The 24,033-nt window shown below is 35.3% G+C and overlaps 1 protein-coding gene across 15 annotated transcripts in view; it reads right to left on the bottom strand.

The window, feature by feature from the left end:
- Positions 1 to 24,033, bottom strand: part of PIK3C3 (phosphatidylinositol 3-kinase catalytic subunit type 3) — an 81,738-nt gene that overhangs the window by 21,938 nt on the left and 35,767 nt on the right. For 5 of the 15 annotated variants that reach the window (XM_026090675.1, XM_026090672.1, XM_026090673.1 and 2 more), the window contains 9 exons: positions 23,866 to 23,982; positions 21,932 to 22,063; positions 19,255 to 19,383; positions 18,874 to 18,943; positions 18,142 to 18,206; positions 15,322 to 15,406; positions 14,389 to 14,463; positions 4,495 to 4,663; positions 352 to 442 (listed from right to left, as the gene is read on the bottom strand). In XM_026090675.1, the coding sequence (XP_025946460.1) occupies positions 352 to 442; positions 4,495 to 4,663; positions 14,389 to 14,463; positions 15,322 to 15,406; positions 18,142 to 18,206; positions 18,874 to 18,943; positions 19,255 to 19,383; positions 21,932 to 22,063; positions 23,866 to 23,982 (933 nt within the window). The other 10 variants (XM_026090684.1, XM_026090677.1, XM_026090678.1 and 7 more) reach the window with 10 other exon arrangements.

The following is a 24,033-nucleotide window of genomic DNA, read 5'->3' as shown; positions in this document are numbered from 1 at the left end:
TCTTTTACAATACAGTCAATGTTGATTGCTTCACCTCTTAAAACAGTTTTGCTAGGCTGGGATCACTATTCTCAGGAGAATGTTAAAATATCACTTAGAACACAATGCTAGAACAGACTGTGCACTGCTGCACAGACAAAAAAGATTTATTCTGTATTTATGGGTACGTGTGCTTGCTGATSTCAAGAGTTTACTCCTTTAACTTCAATGATTCTAGAAATTGTTCAGGCTCCAAAAAATAGGAACAAACACTTTCAGGTCACAGTTATTTGTAAGTCATCCTAAGTGATTGAAAAATGTCACAATATGCAGATTTTGGTTATTGAAAGACAAAAGAAATTCTCCAGTTACCTTTTTTACAGTCTTGTCAGGTTCAAGAGCGATATCTGGAATGTTGGCATCCACCATAAGGGAAAATAAGTTCAAGATCAAGTTGGAATACCTAAATGGAGGAGCAGATTAGGTAAAACATTTTGCAAACCGTACAAAAGGTAGTATTTTGTGAACAACTTCATTTAAGAAAGGAACACACTGTCTTAGATAATGTGAGTTGGTAATGTTTAAGAGGAGAGCCATACATAACAAAAYAGCTGAACATATTTATGTTAAAAGTGTAAGATACCCGACAATAGCAATGAAAGCTTTACCATTGTCTCAAACTGTCAAAACTGAATACATTCTGCTCTGGTTTTGTTCTAATCTTCTAAAAATTGTCATAACATTTATCTAGAGACATACCAAATACAAATTATAATTTTAAATACTCTAAGAGTTAATGACAAAGTTTCTACCTCTGGTATGACAGACATATGCCAGAATATGGATTTAAAAGTTACTTATTAAAATGGGTAACAGTGATACATCAGTATCACCTAAACTAGAATTCAAACAATTAAGTCTTCATAATTACAAAAAAAAAAAAGATCTTTCAAGTTGCTGCATGAGCATTTGCCAGAACAGGTTGAATATATCCCTTTACCACTGAGTTTAACAGAAATTAAGCCTGCAGTTGCCCAATGAAACTGCAATAGCTTGGGTAGGCATGTTGTATTTTTGAAGTATAAAGATAAACATAAAAAAGGAGAAATAGTGCCATTGTTGGGAGTTTTCAGTTTTAACAYGCTGGTGTTGGAGGTACTTGTGAATCTTTTAAAGAACATTGTTTTGCCCTTGCAAGAAATTCAAAGAGCAACTTGCAGCTAAAGGATAATTTTCAAGCTGTTCAATATAAACTGAAGCTTCCCTTATTCTGTAAGGGGATCTAGTCCTCCCTTCAGAAAAAAGTATGTAGCTGACTTCAAAATCTGGAATATTGCTTTCATAAGATCACTAGAAGCTTCGTAGATGATGGAAAACGAGTTCCTAGCAGCAACATTTGTTTATTAGTTAGCTTCCGAATATAAATAAGCTGGCAATTACAAGGAGTACAAAGTATTTTAACCACCCAAAAAGACAGCTTCTTAGCCATATTTTACAAAGCAAATACAGCTCAACAAAAATCTCTCTAGAAAAGCACAATTCCATAAAAATTGTTGACAGTTAACTAACTGGAACTAGCACTACCTAATACTTTCCAGTATAAATTTTAAAAAGACAAAAATCAGGAAAAAGAGYTGCTCATTATACTGTAGTATCCACATGTCTTTCTCTGCTCTGCATGCCAAGATTTCTGCAATTTGATGCTCAACCAGATGGTGGCCTAGGGATATAAAAAGCCTATCAAGTAAATTAATTAGCTGCCTCTAGTATTGCTGTCACATATTTTGCAAAATTTAGGAAAAAAAATGCAAAAATTAGGATTTGAAAAGAGAGATAAGAGCTGTCTACATTAGACAGTTGATTGTCTAAGTTGATCCTTCCCATAGACAACATCCTTGGCAAATAAGCCAAGATGTTCACAGTTGGTCCACTGAAGGCCCAGATTCATTCTGTCTAACATTAGCCGTTCACACCACCCACTGCCTAGCTAGAACCCTTCCAAAGGATCAGCACTTCACAGCTTTCTGCTTGCTACCTGGAGTTTCTGCATTCATATCCACTCTTATAGTGCTACTACCCTTCCTCTGTCCACTACAYCCCCGTGAACAGACTAGGGAAAAACAACCCAGTCCAGCCAGCTGGCTATCACCATGCATCCTGAGCAAATCTCAGCCCAACCCACAGCTGCTGCCACTAGTTACTTCCTCCTTCCCTACCACTACCTATGCCCAATAACTCAAACTGAACATCAAACTTGATGAAAACAAGGGAAATCCTTATTTGGGAAGGACTAACGCAATCTAGAACTTCGTCCTGGAAAGACTCAAATGTTGATGATAATATTCTCCTCTGTTGCAGCCTGTTGAGAATTTGTAAACTGAGAATTCGCTAAGGAAGGGGGAGGAGAAAGACAACACACAACAGGACTTAAACATCTTTAAATGCGTATAACCGAGGTGCACAAAGCTGCTGCTTCCCAAATGAGGATGCAAGTTCTGTCCTGCAGCACATTCGGAAGGCCTGCAGAGGCTGCTCCTTCATTACACCACTGCTGACATACACAACCGATCATTGCTGATCAAACAAGTGGAAAACATCTTTCCCCAGCAAAACCAATGATCATGTAGCAAACTTCTACTTATCTAGAACAAAGAACAAAATGCCTTTTTCCACTTTAAATTTTTAAACTCTTTTTGTTGTCATTACCCAACAGGCATTCCTCCAGAAACACCGAACCACTCTGAAATACACCACTTAAAATATGCAGGGCACTGCCCATATCTCAGGGAAATGTAGGAGAAAAAAAGAATACAAGACAATTTGATAGAGATGATAAATAGGAAATTCGCATTTTGTCTTAGCAATTAGAGGTTAAGAGTCCTCACTTTATAGCTGGAAGTATCTGTGAAGTGATTTGTGTCAACATGCAGAACTGTAAGAGCTAAGCCATTTCCCCTCTAAYTATTCTTTTTTCAATAAGTAAATAATCTTGATTTTTAATTCTAGCTGCTTATATACAGTAATAGTTATAGCAATATCAATATCATCCTCTGCCTTCTTTGCTGAAAGCCTTAAAGATATTTTTCCAGAAYCATTTAAAAATACTTACTATTAAACTGAACAAATATTGGAGAGACTATTAGATAATTATAGCTATAGGCCTAGTCACTACAAATGAAACCATCCTGATTTACAGCTTAGTTTCATAACAAAATTACCATTATACTCCACACCTAACTATGATCTGTAGCAAATCATTACATAAACTAGTTAACGCAATGAATAATCCTTCATTGATGTAAGAGACCTTTCCACTAAAATAGTTACGTTTAAACGCTACCGGAAAAAAGCAACTCTCAAGCATCTATGAAAAACTCATCATACATAACAACATGAAATAATTCTGTATGAGAAATTCAATATTACAAAATAGTTCTGAACAATATTTAAAATGCAGAATAGTTAGCCTGATTGTTCGAAGTCATGAAGATTGTTTGCTGATAACATGCTTTTTCGTTCTGCTGAATTACTCTTAATCCATTATCAATGTCAGTATATAAAAACAGTTCCTTATTCCTTTTCACTTCTTTAAAAGGAGACAAAACTGCCTTTAACATTTCTTTGATATGATTTCATATCATTTACTGACTACTTTTCATATTACATACACTTTTCGAATACGCTTTTCATATTACTAATCTTTCTCCCAAATTTGGAGGTTATAATGCGTGATCTAGATAAAGTGAAATTCTTTCCTCTCCACGGAAGATGCGCTAAATCAACCACTCGACAGACCAAGAGCGTTTGCCTGTATTCTGTTCAAACAGAACAAAGCTGAGCCACTCGGCCATCCAAAAGACAAATAAAGCAAGAAAGCTGACAGCGAATGGTATGGTCATTCAAGAGAATGAAGTTGCTTCCAAATATGATGGTGAGTTTCTTTGGTTCATAAGTGAATACAGTCTAAAAACATTTTAGGTGTCATGGCTTTGGGTAACCAGAGAAGTTGCTAACATACTTAACTGTCACCATAAGCAGCTAATAATTGTCCAGCAGGATCTACATCCAACTAAGCTTATACACACCATTTTCAAGGCAAAGAATAATAGATTTTGATCATCACTAATCTAAAGTGAAGGAGGGAAGGAAAGCAGCAAATGAGTAATGATTTAAACAGTTACTTACCATCAATAACTAGAGAAAAGAAAGGCAAAAAAATCCAAAATAGAAGCTACAATTTAACAACCTACAAGAGTTATGAAAAAGCTATTTAGGTTATTAGAAAAGCAAAACTAAGACCCTTAACTTGAAGGACAGAATTATATTCAAGCTCAGTGTCACATATGTATTTGTTGTGTTGTTCTCATCCCTTCGCTTTGTACAGGTTCTTGCTCAAATTTTGAATGTAGACGTGTAGGCTTTGAGCTTTGAACAGAAACCTTTTCCCAATGCATTCACTCCTCCCCGACCTCATGGCAGATCTAATAACTTTCTGCATCAAAACAGTATTGCTACCTGCGGAGGTGGAGAAAGGCTGTGTAGCACTGCTTACGGAACTCCTGGTACTGCTCGCTCTGCGTGCCTCCCATGCCTTCCACCATTTCCTTATTCAGCTTCATTGGAGGAGGCAGAGGCTTAGGGTCACGGCCCAAAATGTAACCAAAGTCAATGTGAAATAGTTTACCTGTATAAGAAGGAAAGGCAAACATAATTATTTATTTCAGTGTTTCACACAGTATCAAATCTTGACGCAACAACCAAAAGCAAAAAAAACAACAAAAACACCCCAACACCCTATATGTGCAATCTCTGGAAGATGCTCACCAGCTCTCAAAAAACCCAATTTACTGGTTTGTCTAAGGCTTGTAACTGTATATTTTATAACTTCAGCTTCTGACTTCAAATTATGGGCTTAAGCAAAAAGTTGATCTCAAATTCATTCAGAGTACAAACAAATAAGYTGTCCCCCCACCCCTCCCAAATGTATGGAGCATAGCCACAAAGACTCAAATCAATGTCCAAACTGGCCAATAGACACTAAATACAAAGTTATGCAAGTGTGACTTACTCTGTGTTTTTTCTTTAGAATTTGTTAGCAAATTAAAATATTAACACACATATTCCATTGCTTTTAATATCACATTTGCTTATGCTTGCGGCAGATATGTTATTTCAGTTGTATGTTAGGTTCACCAAAGGGAAAATAAGACTCATGATCCCAAGTAAAACAGGAAACTTGGATTCCTTTTGAAGCCACTAAATATCAAAAAAAATTTCAAAGCTACTCAAATCTTAAAGAATTTTGAAACAATGGTAAATTTTATTAATAGTTTTCAAATACTTCAAAAAAATCCCATTATACACTATCATTTCAAATCTGAAATTATATTTCAAATGCTCCAAAGTCTGTTTTGAACTTTGAGTATTAACATGCAAGACTTTTATCACCTTGACCAAATCTTTCTCTTTTTAAATCAACTGCAGGCTAACCACCTGTTAGAAATGTTTCTGCAGCATCAACCTGATAAAGACATGTAAAAGTCTCTGGCTTCAAATGCTCAATTCCCTTTCCTATCCACCCCCCACCCCAACAGCACGTGTGCAATCTGGAATCATCCTCACGCTGTTTACAAAATTGTTCATATTTTTACCRGGAAGCATTCAATGTATCCCTTTTCAACAGTGCTGAACCATACGTGAGATGCAATATGTTGTGAAATAAACAACTGAAATACCAGCATCTTAAAAAAAGAGAAAAAAAACAAAAAACAAAAACACACTAAGACATTCAGATATTCTAAAGATTAAACATTAAAYAATTGTGAACAAAAATATAGTCAGTGAAAATCATAGTAGTACAATTCATAATTCCTAGGAAGCCAATTCCTAGGAATATTTTTGACCCGTTTCTTAAATGGAAAACATTGACCATACAAAGCAAGAAAAAAAAAAAAGCCTCTGAAAACGTTACGCAAGCAGATTTTCACTTTGGTRCTAGCTTTTGAGATGCATAAGTTTAACAAAAAAATGACTTGGGTCATTAGTGATTTCCTTAGGACAGATAGAAACCATCTTCCTGAAGGCAGCAGTAATGAGAAACTGGGAAATAAATTAAGGTCAAAAAGGTGATGCATGTTTGAACTATTAGAATGAATATGAGTATTAAGTCTTGCAACTAAAGCAAAGCTTCCTAATGATATTAACAACTTTAGCTTTAATACCTAATTTAGAGAAAAGAATGAAACGTGGATACAAGATGAAAGATCTTATAAACAAGTAACTGGAAAATGATTAACATGATTGTTATATAGACAGTCACAAATAAAACACGATATACAAGTACAAAGTCTTGCTTCAAAATTATAAAAGGGAACAGTGTTAAGGACTGACATCTACTTTCCAGTGGATCTTTTAACCTGTAGAGTCTGTATTCATTTTAATATTTTGATAGGCTTAGGTGCTCAGCACTCTTGAAAAATCAGAACASCTAATATTTTTCAATTAATCATCCCTCTTTGTCCATTTTATTGAATAAAAAAAATGTTCTGTCATCAGAGAAGGYTTGAAGTCTGTCGTAAGCACTCTTCTTCAACCCAAGATACATAAATTCCATCATGGTCAATTTTCTACRGGAGATCACACGGATGCCTAATGAGCAGACCAAGTATTCACTAGTTGATAAATGTCACAATCGTTACATTTTGCAAACCTATTTGTCTGTGCTCAGAAACTTCCTTCAACAGCTTTTTCAAATTGTTACATGAGTTACTTTTAGAGCTCATTTTTGTACACCAAGTTTTTGAAGTAGGCACTTTGAGATTATATATATATATATATACACATACATATACATACATACACACACACACAGAGCTTCATTCAATTACAAAAAATGTTTAATTAAAAAGTTTGGGGCGGGGGGAAGGGAAATCTGTTTTCCGTTCACTTGTTCAAACCTGTCACCTTGAAGAGTCAAGAGACAACGTTTGAATAAAACAATAATTCTTGTGGCAGTAATTAAATCTTTTTTAGTTTGCGCTGGAGATGGGGAATAAGAGGTGCTAATTAATAATTTAAATTGATAACAAAGAAGCATCTAAAACATTCAAAAACATTCTTAATAGCTGCCTGATACACATTTGTATAAATTACAATATAAATTATATAAATCAAATAGTTTACTTAAGTACTCATTTTTAGGATCAAAGTATAAAAGAAAGTAACATGACGCCAACCTGCATTAACACTACAGTTTCCTTAACTGTACTTCAAATTTTAGCAGATTTTAGGCTACAACTCTAAATAACATATGTCAAAAGCTTTCACTTTAATATATTAAAYATATTAAATATCTTTCAAACCCACMTGCTAAACACAGACTTAACYCATTTCCATTCACGCAGCTCTTTCAAGCTCGGTTAAGTCAGCATAAGAGACTACAATACCAGGACACAAGGCTCCCTTTGGCATTTGCTTCAAGTCACTACCCCACTCAAGAAAAGACTGATCAGCCAGCTTGAGGGAGAAYTGCAGTTTCAGAGCTTTCCAAAGAAAAGCCTGACTTACATTCTTCTTCTTCTTACAAATGATGGAGATGGACAGTTTATTTTGGCTAAGTGAAATTATTTGCATATTACACTACTGAAAATTAGGTGGAGCTTTTATTATTTATTAATGATTTGAAATCTTTTAATGAGATAAAAAGAAAGATAAAAAGGTCACAAGTATCTCAAGTGATCACCCAAAGGCAAAGTCGTATCAGGGTACGTCACTCAGCATCCCACTTTCAAGATATTAATGATGGAGATGGCTCASGTGGTTCCTGGATCTTTCAGCAGATTTTACTCCAAACTTGGTGACTCTGAAGATAGTGTTCTCCCACATGTCACACCAGAGAGAGTATCACCTGCTAAACCTCATTAAGAAGATCAATTAAAAAAAAAAGAGTGATGTGATAATGCAATGTTGGAAGAGGCTACTTCCTTGAATTAGGCAGACAGTGGGGAGTGTATCAGGTAAAAGAAAAACAAAAACAAAAAAACAAAACCTGAAACACAAAAAAACCGCAAACAAACCACAAACCAAGTAAAAAAAAAAAAAAGGACTTGGAACAGACTGATAACCAGAACTTCTCATTTAGAAAGACAACCCTGACATGCTTCCTAGCAGTCTTTCTAGAGGCTTATATTCACCTTTGTGATTTTTTTCTTGTCTTGGACCATATATTTTTTGGCCTCAGCTCTCACCAGCTGTTTTCACTGTGACTCCACCACCTTATCTGCCTGCAAGTCCCCCYTCCATGCCTTTAGACTATAGTGCAGTGCAAATTCTATTACAAAAACAAGGCTAGAGAAAGTTTCTGGGACCTATTTGACAATGTGTGCTGTCAGGAAATACTGAACAGTAGCAGAAACAGAGCAGGATAAAAATAGGAACTTGAATGCTCTGGCTCTGCATAAAACAGTTGTTCTAGATCATATGAACTTCAAACAGAAAAATACTGGTTTGGTGTAGCAATTTTTGCACAAAAGGCACAATTCTGAAAGGGCAGCAAATATAATTTATGACTGTTATTCTGTCAGGATTGATCTTCCACTGCGAAAAGCATATTGTCTCCTAACATAGCCATCACTCGTGATATGAATCTGTAAGGGAGGAGGTAAAAAGCCATYAGTAACAACTTCGGAGTTTGTTTTTGTCAGCGTAATCATCTGCTTTTCCTCCAAAAGTACTGCTCCTCAAAACACTACTGATTTGAATTTTGTCAGCCTCAGATATGACAAAACAAACAAACAAAAAACCCATCCATCCACAACTAATAACCAGAGCTGAAAAACAGTCTACGGGGAAACATACAGCATCATATTTTGGCAGCTGTCAAGGTTTGAGTTTTTTGGGGGATATTTTCGATTTTTTTCTTTTGCAATGTCACATACCAATTTATATAGTTTTTATTTGAAATGTTCCTGAAAGCTACATAATTTGGTTAGGAAGAAACACTCCTTTTCAATTGAATTTGAAAGATGACTCTCTTAAACTCTTAGTTCATAMTCAAACAGTATGGTACTTATAAATGATTATCATTTATCCTCCCAGTAGAGCAGCTGTGAACACTGTGCAACATGTTTCCTTCCTTCACTATATAGTGTCACTGCCATGATATTTATGTCTTGGTCTCTTAGACCATCACGTTTTTACCCTCAGCTTCCAACCCATTTTCCATTTATTATATCTTAATCTGAAAAACACCTTAATTATTGGTGCATACTTAGCAATTAAAGACACAACTGGACTGCAAGTATTGGTTTATTCCTGTTCCTGAATGACTGCTAAATCCCAGTCCTCCAGCTATCATATGGATGAGAGGGTTTTGTTTTGCTTTAAAAACATCAAGAAAAGTTATTTAAGACAACGGATGAAACCTATTTGATTCTCTGAGATATTTATGTTCTTGTAGAGCTAGACCTATAAAGGCCTTAGATGTCTGTATTTAGACGCCAAAACTTTAGACACCCAGCTCACCCCAGTTGTTGAAATTTCTAGGGTTGAAAATAGCTCACTCSAAGTCTAATAGGTGACACCAGCGTTCTTTCATAAAGTGGGAAAATCTCCACGTGAAAAGACTTCAAGCAGAGTCTCTCGCCTGAAAAGACAGGGCCCTAATCATGACTCCACTCCATTCAAGCTATTTTACTGCAGAATTTCACCTGGTCTGAAATCTAAAGAAAGACAAAGCATTTACTGACTGGAAGAGGGCGAGATGCTTCCAGGAATATGCAATTATGCAGCACACATGCACACAAAACTATTTATTTCACAACCTAAAAGCTGATATTTTTGTATAACAAAACACACACACACACACACCAGCAACAAAAAAAACCACACATTGACTACATTTTCCTACCGAACACTTGGTTTTCTTAACCTATGGAGTAAAGGGGGCAGACCCTTGGAGAGATCAAGAAGATGGCATCAAACATGGAAAGTTTCACTGACTAGCAGTCAGGACACGAGGGATGTGAACTCCACCTGAGCTCCTTTCAGCCTCGAGACTGAAGTGGGCTTTGATTAAGTGAAACATGGACTTGTGGAGACTAAAAATTGGTATCTGTTGCCTCAAATAACCAATGAAATCTTACTGAGGCTGSAGAGGCTGATTTGTCCATCACTTTTACTGCTAATGCCTCAATTCTAGTCCTGGACAGAGTTCCTGTATAGCAGCATAGAAATTGCTTTATTTCACTAGAGTACTGTTAGGAGTAACTACTGAAAACCAGCATAAGAACTCCAACATCCTTAGATGAAGGTATAAGACAAAGCGAGTTAGATGCTAATACTGAACAATTCATTCAATTCATTCAAGACTCATTCAACAAGTAAGAAAACCAAAAAACAATCAAGGTCTAAATTGCAATATGCTTTCTGTAAACTACAGCTGTCACTATTATTTTTATCTAGCTTGTATAGAAAAAGTATTATTTACTGAATATACATAACTAAGTCGGTATTTTAAATTTGCATCAAGAGGATAAAAATTCCTCTGATGAAAACAGGGTGAAAGTTTCCTAGCTCTCCCTGCTGTTTCTGATGCCACTATTAAAATCTCTCTTTTGCTAATACAGCAATGCCACTGTGGGGAGAAAAACAAAAAACAAAAACAAAAAACAACAAAAAAATCAGAATGCATAGTTCACTGTCATCATTAGTCATCAGCTACATGTTCTAACTTTTCTGAAGACTATGCAAATATGGAAAAAAAGATTGTATGAACTATTAAGGTCTTATTCAGGATACAGAGTTGCACAGAGAAATCTAAAGGATAACAGTACATCAGTGTTTTGCCCATGTAGCAACTTGTTCTACTACTACAGACAGTCCAATTTCAGGTGCAGGATTCAGATTAAGACACCTATTTTTAATGAACCTATAACAGGTATTTACATGAAAGTCCTCAAAGATCTAGTGAGCACTGAAAGATTAAGCTGACCAACCACTAGGGTGAGATTTAGCTGCTTATACATATGCATGCATGGCCACTCGAGAATGTCATTTGAATGTCGCAAATATGATAAAACCTTTGTGAAACCTGAACCTGTCTACAATGGAAGTTGAAGGTACAAAGAAAACTCAAACTGGACAACAGACTTCACGTGTTTATCATAGCTAAAGCACTATCTAAGCTCTAATGATGACTGTACTGACTGTTCTGCAGTTTAAATGCCTAGCATATACGAAGACATCCATCTCTGCGTGTCTACATCAGGAGCTAGATCTCAACTCCAACATTAAAAACAGGGAAAGGTTAAAAAAATGCAGAAGAAAGGGTCTTCAAGAGAAGAGATAGAAAAAAATGGAACATTAGCACTTGATATTTCTATAGCATATTTCATGAAATTTAACTAAACACATTGCACCTAGTATATTGCATTCCAAATTCACAACCAGYCGCTCCTGCCATGGCTGCAAAGGGCTACTGATACCTACTGATAAGTCAAACATTGGCTTCCTTGTGCACATCAGTTTGTGATCCTATAATGACGGGCTGGCCTTTCAAATACTGGCATTAATATATAAATCAGTTTGTAATCCTACAAGGGGCTGATGTTACTTAAAGCCAAGTACTCCACTGCAATACAGAGTGTGTGTTTACAAGGCACTAACATCTGCCATTATAGATTTTGAAACAAGAAATTAAAGCATACAGGAATCGGTAACACATTTCATCTTCAGGAGAAATAAGAAGCTGAATGTTCTCAGAGAAAATAAATATTCTTTTAAGACAATGTTGATTAATGTAATATGACTTTCAGGGTAACAAGTTAATGCACATTTTATAAAACTGATGCAAGTATTTATAMAAACTTTTCACATTACTGATAGATGAGGTTTTTTTTGTTTTTTTTTTTTTAACTGAAAGTACCCTATGTGAGAAACATCTCTTTCTAAACAAACTCCTATAGCTGCTCTTGAAGTGTCATTATACAGCAGTTATATCTGCAAACCTAGATTTCTTGTTTATAGTTACTTAAAAGAAAAAAAAAAAGGCCATATCTCTAGAATTAGAGGGGTCAAACAGTGATGAAACCAGACATAAATGATTTCAACTAGATGACAGGCATTCTGATCCAACAGCACAAGATATGTTTCTAGAGTTAGGTAACAATTTGCTTTTAATGAACTTTAATGTAAATTGTTTAATATTTAATTTATACCCTACTATTATAAGCCTAGTCACCTGTATGTTAGAAGATGATGCAACAATTCTATCGGAAAGAATCCAACACAGATGTTGTTATGGATGGATAGATGGAAGGACCGACAGAAGGGCAGGAAGAAGAGATATATATTTCCATATAGATCTGAAACCAAAACATGCGAACCCACAAATGGATTCAGTGTTTTTTATCCTACTGTAAACAAAAGCTTCAGTTGTTTAAATAAATCTTATTAAGAAAGGAGGTATATATGATCATGTTAACTAAACTAAGAAAGGTACTTTTAGCTTCCATTCTTCAAGAGAAGACTAAAGTTAGTCTTCTTGAGTCAATGTTATTCTCAGTAGCAAGAAATGGAGGTCTTAGTAGCAAGTCTTCATTGCATTTGGAATTTAAGAAATTTCTCTTAGCAGTTAAAAAAAGCTCTTTAAACATGACCATCGGTGTAAGCCCACAAATGTCCTGGTATATGACAGAGCATAGGTAGCAGTTGAAAAGAATTTCAGACTCTGAATTTACTGTGGATGTGTGCTGCCCTCTGCTGTACTGCTTAAATTCTTCCACTAAGCCAAACTGATTTTGCTGTTACCTTCCAACACAGGAAAGATGTATATTATCCAAAATCAAAATACTGAAATATTACTACCCTGAGGTAGCAAGCAGTGTCTGCTATAGGAAATGCTTTGGACCATGACTAACGATCCATAACTATGCATACACCTATACAATCCCAAGCAGGTAAGGAAAAATATTCACTTAAACTGATCCCCATGTGTTTAGAGCAAGACCTTTTTTATTAATTGTGCCTGGTGCCTAATATTCTACTCTTTTATACAGAGTGTGTTGACTTAAATTCAGGCACATCTGTAAACTAACAAACCTTCCACATGGATAAATGTCCCTTTTTACCCCCAAAAAAGATTCATTAGGCAATGGAAAATGCTTATGTCAGTCTTGCTCTGTGGTCTTCTATGGCATTCCCAGTTTTGAAATGTATCATGTTAGCTTCTTAGGAAAACAGACTTGGAAAGCTCACAGAACCACTTTGGTTAAAAGACACTCAAACCGGGGACAAGAATTTGTATGGGTATCTTAGTAAAATCATCAAGTTTATATCTAATATCCATACGACTATTGATAATACATGTCTAACTCCTCCTGTATCTGGGAGTGTACAGTAGGTGCTGAGACATTCCGCACAGACTTTTTACAAGTCATCCAGTTAACAGATCTTGAAATTGCTTTCTGATAGCATGTGAAAGAACCTATGACATATGAATATAACAATTTAATGAAAATTTAAATTAATAGAGAACAATTAGAATACTTGGAATTGGAGTCACTTTCCAAATAATCATTATTTCATCCTTGTTTTCAGCTCTGGACCAAGAGGTCTGAGAAAACATCATGAATGATTTTAAGCCTGCCTTAAGGTAATAGCACTGTATTTCCTATCTTAGGGAAAGGCAGTCAAATTTTACTGCACGCTATGCCCATGCTACTTCCGAAAAAAGGTCAGCTTGACTCAAGAAAATCTTGTGTTATACAAAAAAAACCCCAGAACCACCCATTCTTAGTTGGGAACATGCATCTTCTTGTTGCATAATTTGCATATAAGAGCAAAAATAGAAGTCCAGCTTTCAGCAATGTAGAAAATGTTACAGTGAACACAAGACTGTAAAATAAGCAAACTGAAAAACTAAAAAGAAATTCAGTGTTTATTATAAACAGTGGTATTTAGGTGAATTTAGACTTCCATTATCTACAAATGTACAAATGGATCTTAAACTGATATCAATACCACATACACGTTATATTTTACCTAATGTGATTTTTGTTGAAAATACATTTCATCACAGAATGAAGTTACTTTTCAGTTAATTTCAATGAGAAACTTTCATGGACTGCAAATGTAATACTAATATTTTAATCAGCACTTAAATAATCTACTTGCTTTCTTAAGCTTCAGCTGCCACTTCAAACTACTAATAATTTCTATCTAAAGTTTGATTTACTTGACCATTTGTCACCTTAGATGTGACAATATACTTTACATAAAAAATAAAAATAAAAAATCTAGTCTAGAGTACTCAGTGGGTGTTATATCCCCAAGAAAAATTGAGCAAATCATTACCAAAAGATCAGAAATTAAACAACTGCGGTTRTAAAATTGTACTACTAAAAATATTACCTGTTTTTGTTAGCAAAAGATTATCCAGATGTCTGTCTCCAACTCCAAGGATATAAGTAATTACACAATAACCAGCTGTAACAATAAATTGTATCAATACAGATATCCTTCTTGAAGAGATAGAAGTTTCACATCATTAACAACAGCATATCTTAATTCTCATTCACAAATAATCATATACCAAAGGAACTGCAGAATGAGGGAGGGAAATAATAAGAATTATCAGCAATATGAAGAACATTTAGAGTAATAAAATAAGTTTACAAAATGTATTTAGTACTACAAGATTCTTTTCTTACTATACAACTATATGCCCAATAATTTAGTGTTTAATTATTCCAATATTGGGATTAAGATACTTTAAGACAAAGCAAGATAAAGTATTTTGAACAAAATGGATGTAGACATTTTGAACTTCTTTCAAGACATTTAGAAACTTTACAAAGAGGCATTACAGTCAGATTTGTATTGTTTTATGTCAACACTATGTAAGAGCTAAGCAGCAAGTGAGGTGGTGATAAATAAACTGCAACTAATGAAAAGTGTTCTTATTAGTTTTACCCACTAGCCAGAATAGTCCAAAATAATCCTAAGGGATGAGCCATCAGAAAGAGAATGGGAAAGGAGCAGATACAGCAGAATAACRAAAATATATTTTTTGTTGAAAAATAACAGTTCATCATAGAATGACATTATTTTTAAGTTAACTTCAATGAGAAGTTTCATGTACTGCAAATGTAACACTAACATTTTAATCAGTTTACTGAATAAAAACTACACCACAACTTCTCCTTGTTATCCAAATGGAATGAGATGTAGAAAGTAGCCTAACTCAAGAAATAAATCAGTTGTTTCGAAAACAAATAAAGATTTGCTAAAATTTGCTAAAATTTTGGTTTCTTCTGGAAAGGAGTATTTAATTTCTTAACTTACCACAGCTTTTAACGTATGTATCCATCACCTCTGCACTTATTCCATGAGGCCCAGTCTCACTAGGTGCATGTTTTCTGAAGAAGTTCTAGGGAGAAGAAAAAAACAAAACAACAAAATTGCATATTTATTTATTCCACAAGATCTCTCAAAAAATTTTTAAATCTACTTTTTTGATCATTCCTAAACTAAGACCACAAATGGCTGTTAATATAATCCATAAGTTTTTTTCAGGTATTAATCTTACTGCTTAGACCACAGAAGCCAAATGAGGAGCGTATTCCTCTCAGAACTATTAAATCTCCTTTGACAAACTAACAACCACTCCCAACTAACCAAATTAGAGCTAATTAAATTCTATATTGCTAAATTTACTTTCTATCCTAATCATCATATTCTGACACTTGATAGAAACAGATCTGAAAGTCTAAACTGAAAAGCACTTTTTCTTTGTCTCCTTCTCTGGAGATATTYAAAACCCGTTTGGACACAAACCTGGGCAACGTGCTCTAGGTGACCCTGCTTGAGCAGGGGGGTTGGACTAGATGATCTCCCGAGGTCCCTTCCAACCTCAACCATTCTGTGATTCTGTGTGATTCTGTGATTCATAACAGGCTCATAAAACTAACAATGCATTGAAGAATTACTAATTAATAAATGTGAGGGTAAAATACTTCCACAGGAAACAGTTTACAGCAGATTAACAAAAGCTAAACAGGACTAACAGTTCAGATTAGTAACTACAGCTGGGACATGGACACCTCTTACTTAAAGGCTTAACATCATTGCATCTCTCCATATTCCTCAAAACAACCTACTGCTATTAACTTTAAAAGGAAGACATCTTCAAGTCTTCAAATGGAAATTTCACATGCAAGAGGCCAAAACAGTCCTCCTCTCTATTCAAAAAAAGACAGGGTTTGGCCTGACCAAGGAAAAAGATGTGCTTATGCTGGGGATATAATATACACAAGTTTTTTCAGTAAGCAAACTTAAAGGTGAGCAAGCACTCAGAGGAGTTTTCTAGGCACCTAGTGACATTTAAACGACTAAAATCCTAATGAAAAATTGAACAAAATCTTACAAAAGAAAGAGGTACTTAAGAAAGGTACCTGCAGGCTATTTAAGAAACTTTTGTATGAAAAGCAGTCCTGTTCTAACATGTACCATGATTTAGTGGTACATGTTAGAGCTGGAGAAAGCTTTAATTATCTTCGCCCACAGATGAAGAAGTCTTACTGAGATTTGTTCAAGAAGCTGACAGTTCTTGGTGCCATATCTTAATTCAAGAGTAGAAAGATTCTCTTAAACCAAATTCCTAAAAGAAATGAAGTTTTCAACTGATTTTAACAGTGTACTCAGTAGTTCTCCATGAATAGTTCAGTGCTCCAAAATTTTATATGCAGCATGTAAAATTAGACTTCAGACCATCCAAATGCTAAAGACTGGAGAGTGGAAGACAAAACTTACAGAACTTACACGATGCTTGAAAGCATTCATTTAATTTTTATTTCCTTGTTCTACATTGCCCAAATATTTTATCGCTGTCAGTAGCATAGGAAATCCGGGTTCTGTAATGTATTTTGCCATTCATCTGTGAAGTAACCTCAGATAACATTCTTTCAGTGTCTTGTCTATTTAAAATAATAATTCTTTTAAGGCAGGACTGCTCCTCAGATCTGCACAGCAGCTAAAACAGTGGGTCATCTATTTTAAATAGGTATGATTTATAAATAACTGCAAAATGAAAATTTTGCATGCATTTCTAAAAAGTCATTATTTTATGAAAATATATACTGGACTAGAATATAAATAGTACCATCGCAAGATTATAAAGGATTGCAGACGAAATACTTCATAAACTGTATGATGACTGAATGTCAATGTAGTTGGGGATTATCCCAATATGTAAGCAGCTGAGAGCTGAAGAAACATATGTAACGATGTTGGTCACTGTCTGATTGGACTGATCAGGATTTGCTATCTCCATGGTTTTATACATGTAGGTTATAATAGCTAGGAGCTATTTATTTTGGCTCGCAGTTACTGAGCTATGACCAGATGCACACTTCAGTATCCACCAACCCACACCACTCCGACAGATTGAATCCAACAAAAATACCCTGTGTTCTCATTAAAAAGTACTAAACTGCCAACTGATATATACTATATTATCTATACTATATAAAATATATAGTATATATCAGTTGGCAGTTTGATTTTTATATATATGTTAACTACAGATATATAAAAGACATACATTTAAATATATGAATATTCATATATATAAAGAAAAAAACTACCAAGAATTTTGTGCGTCACTAATTATGTGTCTCTGTTCTATTCCATGACTGTTACTGAAAGCTTGCTCTTAACTAATCAGAGGATCTACATATTCACCTTGGCAGGGAAATGCATTTCAGAGCTATTAGCTGGTGGAGCAAAAAAGCATTAAAACATATTTTGACAAGGTGCCGCAACCAAAACTACTGAACAACATAGGTACTTTCAAATAAAACATTGCTTGTGTGKGGGGGGAAATCTTTCATTCATCAGTATAGCAAAGTCAGAATTTCAGTACCACCACTGAATTATAATCTAGTAGTTTAAATGGTATTATTTTTAGGTCATGAGATACTGACGTGGTGATTTAAGTGTATTTTTCTAAAACAATCTGCTGTATGTACACTTAGGTTTCAGTTTGGAATTCTTGTTCTAAACAGAATATATGGAAGTCAGTTAAGGGCCTCAGAAGACTGATGCACGAAATCTAATGTATACTCTCTGATGAGTAGCAAGACTCTGAAGCCCCACAATACATACCTGTATACTTTCTTCAGTAGCAAGAACTTCTGCAACTGGGACTGATTGAATAAACTGCATGAAACCTGTGACAGAAAACAACGAACAAATCTCCAGTGCACAAAACTCTGAAACAACACAACTCTATAATGCACTTTAATAAAAGGGCAACACGAATGCACACTTTCACTCAACTGCTTCTCATTGGCAAAGAAAACAAAAGTTTTCTCCAATTTTCAGTGTTCAGTGAATTTAAAACTACTTTTCATGATTCTAAAACAGTTTACAAAGGTCTGCTGTTCCAAATACTTTTGAAAACTGGAAAATAAATCAATGGCTTTCTAAGTATTTATCCAGTACCACAATGTATTTAAAAATGTAGCCAAGTATTCTTTTTCTTCTATTTAATGAAGAAACTGATAAACAGGAGTACTACATGTGCTTTGCCCAAGATTACATTGCAAGCTAGTAAGCAAAGATAATGCTGTACATATTCTATTGACTGTTCCAAAAATTAGATCTGGTTTCTTATATGAAAACATTTGTCTCCCCTATGGAATACTGTAGTCACTCAAATTTTTTTATTTCCACAAGACTTATACTGAAAAAAGTTCAAATGTGTAAGATAATCTTGTTAGAATGATGTATTAAGCAAAGTATCTCTTACGAAAACACTATATCATGACAGTCAATGAACAGACAGAAGAAAATTCCTCCTGTTATTGTCTTTTTAAAAAAACAAGGTACTCCTACCATGTTTTGTACTAGTCGCCAGCACTTTATAGGGCGTCAGCTTCAAATCCAGATTCTCCTTTCTTAACAGCTAGAAAGGAAATGCAAATATGAGTACAACAAAAAACAGCTGAAGTTTCTATAATCGAATTGATCTCCATTGCTCTTCACTCGAATCAGTGATGAGCAAAAGTCATTTTGCCAATCATTTTCTTGGATCTTTGCCTATATCTTAAGGAAAAAAAAAAAGAGTAAGCCATTTGAGAGATCTGAAAACTGTGGAATGTATTATCAACAACTGAAGAACTGAATTAAGCCGCATTAACACTTTTCCCCATTCTTGCTCTTGACGAGGAGAATCAATAACTTCAAAAAATAAGGACATCGGTTAGTAATTCTCACCTTATCCATGAGTGAAATAATTTGAAGTATAAGTTGATCTTGACGTAAATCATCACCATGTTTAAATATTACAGGATATTTGCCTCCATCTTCTGTCTTGAAAAATAACTGAGCAGGCATTAAGGCACTCTGAAAAAGAAAAATTACTCTATTAAATTTGTTCATAGCAAGGTTGATATTCACATCTTGCTACACTGGAATTCTAAAATAATCATCTTTATTTACAGTACTGTAAATTAAAAATGAATTAAACAAGTATCAGATCATGGGTTCCAGATATCAAAATCAGTTACAAAAAGATATGGAATAGTCCTATTTGGTTACCTATGGCATGGCACTGAGGAACAGGAGTTCTTTAATGTTCCTTAAGTTTGGCAGAAGAGAGCTGATTCTAAAAATCTTCTAAACCAGTTACATACTACCTACGACTCAGAACATGCCATTTCTAGTTACCAAGAGTATGATCTAGGCATGTTTTTGAAAACTCTTCAGGTTTTCCATTGCTGAGAGAGGAAAAAAAAGTTAGCAGGAAGTTTTCCCAGCAGCAGCAGAGGAAAAGAAAGAAGGATGCAAATTTTGTTTGTATGCATATAATCCAAATCAACATAGAAGTGCTATGCAAAAGGTCAGAACAAAACAAATCTAAATTGACCAGAAGAGAGAGAGAGAGAGAGAGAGAGAGAGAGAGAGAGAGAGAGGGAGAGAGAGAGAGAGAGAACTATACACTAAACAAAGAAATGCTAGGGGCAAGACATCTCAAACATTTGCTTGCTTTCTTAATCTACTTAGTAAAAGCAAGCATGTCTTTTCACATTGTTGTTTGAGAAAGCTAATTTAATTGTTTGCAGTTTTGCTGTACAAAATGGATCGAAGGGGATCAATTACCTACATGATTAATTTCATATACTGCAACTGACCAAACTGACTCTCAAAACCAAAACAATAATAATCCAAAAAAAAAGACAGACTTTAATATTTGAGCAGTTTCATTAAAGATTTTCACATGCAATGAATGTTTTGGACCCACATTTTCTCAAATATATATATATATATATATTTTTTTTAATTTGCTCATATTTTTGGTCCTAAGTTTTCTACTGTGCTAAAAAAGGCCATTGAATAGAAGACTATCTGACTTGATTTTTACCAGACAAGTTAAGCTGTTGTTCCTGATTGGGAATATTTGGTTGCTGTTCCAGGAACACAGTGAAACTAACCGCATTTAGTTTTTGTTTGTTTGTTTTCTTTTAAATCCCACTCACACTAAAAGCTGACTCTCAAGCTTGCGAAACCTTGCTTTTCTGACAAGGTCTGACAAATTCTTTCCAAGGCTGCCTCCAACTCGAAGTGCAAGAGCATGGAATAGAACAAGTGCCCTCTTCAAGGAAAGTAGCAGATGCACAAAGCAGCCCACCAAAGCTTTAGAACTAAAAGACTGGGTGGTAGAAAGCCATGGAAAAAGGTTCACCTCTGATTTCAGTAGACATATGTTATATCACATTCAACAAGGAGCCTGTCAAAAATGTTTCAAACTACTGAGCATAAGTTTATGACCTAGTAGAGATGATGGATTAACAGTGGTTGCAGTGGCAGCTTGAATGCTTTGTAACCATTGCACGCTGCCTCCTGGTCCTCAGCCTGGCCAGTAAAGTACATTTTGGTCACCTTAAAATTAGATTGCAGCAGCCTATATGAGTTGAAGGTAAATTTCATAAAGATGTCCTACATCATCAGACATAAGCAATAACTTAGATTCCGAGTAGCATAGGATGCAAAGTAATCCCAGCCTTTTCAACAATATATTTCAGTTCAGTTACGTTCAGTAACCAGGTCAGGGTATGGTCATACGGCCACAGGCAACTGACTTAGAATGGTTCCATCTGAACACGAGGGAAAACTTCTTTACTGTGAGGGTGACAGAGCACTGGAACAGGTTGCCCAGCGAGGTTGTGGAGTCTCCTTCTCTGGAGATATTCAAAACCCGCCTGGACGTGATCCTGTGCAATGTGCTCTAGGTGACCCTGCTTGAGCAGGGGTGTTGGACTAGATGATCTCCAGAGGTCCCTTCCAACCTCAACCATTCTGTGATTCTGTGAAGGAGTTACTAACCTTGGGGTAACATAAAGGATCTACCTGCCATTCCACTTCAATAAAGTTAAATGGATCACTGTATTACTTTCTGATCTCTAATAATTTAACAATTTTACTTTGCAACAGAACAGACTCATATATACAGCTGAGATGCAGCACTTCTGACTAAGCAGCACCACATGACTTTGATCACAAATGATGTTCCCACTGAAAACCAGCAAACTACAGTTCAGGGACTCCTGAAATAGCAGGCATGTCTCCACTTTAGGAACAACCTTCGCTAATGAACATTTGCGCATAAAAAATTATCTTTTCAAAAGCAGAATATAGTTAATCTATACACTTCATCGATCTTACAAAAGCAGAAAAACACTGCTTTGAAATTTGCACTTGAAAGCATGGGAATTCACAAAGAAAATAAAGAGCAATCTTTCTGATAGGCTATTTAACCACTGTAAGGACACTCTACAGTTAGATTTTGCTTTCGCTATGTCAGCCTCTTGCTTGAAATCTGCCAGCTGATGTTTCTAAGCTTGGTGATCATGAGATTGGGTTACATTTCAACTATTCAGAAGATCTCATTTACCTTGAAGAGTGTGGCTTTTTCAGGGATTATCCCTTTAATTTTCACCTGAGGTTCCAGTGGAAGTGGAATAAGTTCCATATCTGCTAAATTCATCTTTTCATTATCTGCTAACAATGCCTGTAGCCTCTCATTCTAAAAGAATAAAAGAATCCAGATCTTGTTTTTTTAAAAGAACAGACAGTAAGTATATATGAACAATTACAAAAAGTATTTTAACAAAGAATATATATGAATAATTAAGAAATATTCCATTTATTCAACTCTTTATTCTTCCAAAGAACAGAAAGTTTTCACTCTTAAAATCCAGTGAAATAAAAATTCTCCGTTTGCAGTAATTTGAATAAGCAAGGAGATATTCCATCTAGTCTAAATCTGGTTGAGCCATTTTGTAAGTGTCAGATACAATAGTCTTGCAATAATTTATTTTTAAATTGCTTGCAAGAGTAGCAGATGGTTTATTTTCTATACCAGTATCAGTACTAGTTCTATTTTAAAAACTTGTTTCAAGTCGTCAGGTCTGATCTTGTAAATCCCTGAACTCAAGGAGATTCCCTATCCCCAGTGACCAAACTGCCAATAGCTTGCATAGACCCGATTTCAGAGCTTGCTCTATATTCCTATATGTGTAGATACCAGAAATTCAATTCCAGAAGTTCAATACCAGTCAATTTTCCTAGTATTTTACACTTGGTGTCCTACATAATGAAGGTCGTATACATAAAAGTCTCTAGTCTTTTCCCCTACTGAACAAAGCAGGTATAAACACAAAGACGCAGCAAGGTAGCCCAGTACTGTTGGGAATACTTATAATGGTTAATTGCTGCTGCCTTCATTTTAATCCAGAATCAAAGCCTTGTTTCTTAGTTTCATGGAAATGTCTTGGCAATTATAAAAGTGCATCTGACAGAATGTTACCACTATATTGTGCAAGCAAGAAATATATTCTTATGGATTAAAAACCCCTCCAAGAATATAATCATTTTCTTTTAGTGATCACAACTTTATTACTGATGCACAACACATTCATAAAAATTCATAAGAATTATATAAAGCTCAAGTGTTCCATTTTCCTGCAAAAATATACCTCGCAGATTTAAAGAAATAAAGAAGGTGACTGAAATTGATACTACACTGAAAAAGTAATGTTTAAAACCCCCCTGCTATATGTCATATAGAGAAAAAGAAAATGCATGAATAGAAATCTCTTTGGCATTCCTGCTTTCTCCCCGTACCAGTGTGTCAAGTATATTCTTAAGATATCTTAGGTGAGGCAAAGCATCTTAAAATGCATCTGTGATGGAAAGCTTATTCTTTGAAATGCAACCTTTCAATAACACCTGCCCCACCCCATAAAAGAATAGTTTTGCTGCTCTTGGAACAAATGAAACCTTGCAACAAAAGAGACCTTGCTTCATAGAAATTTATCTATCCTTGCATAATTCTCACACAATAACCTCTGCTCACTTCCTACATCCCCTACAACATCTCACTAACATATCATTACTTCTTCCGTGTTTTCTGTATCTTCTATTTGCCAAAGGTGTTTCTCCTAAACCCAAACCCAAGCTCTTTAACTTGGCCTTTAGTTTGGGCAAGAGGCAGCACCATGCAGATGAGTTAGGTATTTACGTGAATCAGCCAGCTGACCACTGCCCCTCAGTTGCAGGCTCACCAAATACAGTAAATGAAAGTGCCAATCTCTACGTGCTTTCACCCTCAACGGTATCACTAGACAGAGGGCCTCTGTTCCTATACCAACTTTCAGAACACATAGGAACCTCAAGCCACCTAATCCCCTCCTAAGTTTAATACTGGCTAAATTTATTAGAAAGACAGACATTTAGCACGTCTCAGTGCTAAGAGTTTTTAGCGAAAAGTTAGTATTCCTCTCCTCAAATTCTAGCCAGAGATAAGTTTTCCAATCCCTTACTTACCTTTTTCTTACGATTCCCACTTTCACGCTGTACTGCTTTCATTAGATGAACCAGCCTATCTACAAATGTCTGCTGGGCTGCCAACAATGAGCGCATAACCCTGACAGATTTATCACCCTAAGTGAATTAAAAGAAACAAAATTAGTTCTTTGTTCCATAATTATTTTC

The sequence above is a fragment of the Apteryx rowi genome, unplaced genomic scaffold (genome assembly GCF_003343035.1).
Source record: "Apteryx rowi isolate R43461 unplaced genomic scaffold, aptRow1 scaffold_87, whole genome shotgun sequence".
NCBI classification, from domain to species: domain Eukaryota; kingdom Metazoa; phylum Chordata; class Aves; order Apterygiformes; family Apterygidae; genus Apteryx; species Apteryx rowi.
The sequence above is the reverse complement of the archived record's forward strand: the minus strand, read 5'-3'. Positions and strand labels throughout refer to the sequence as shown.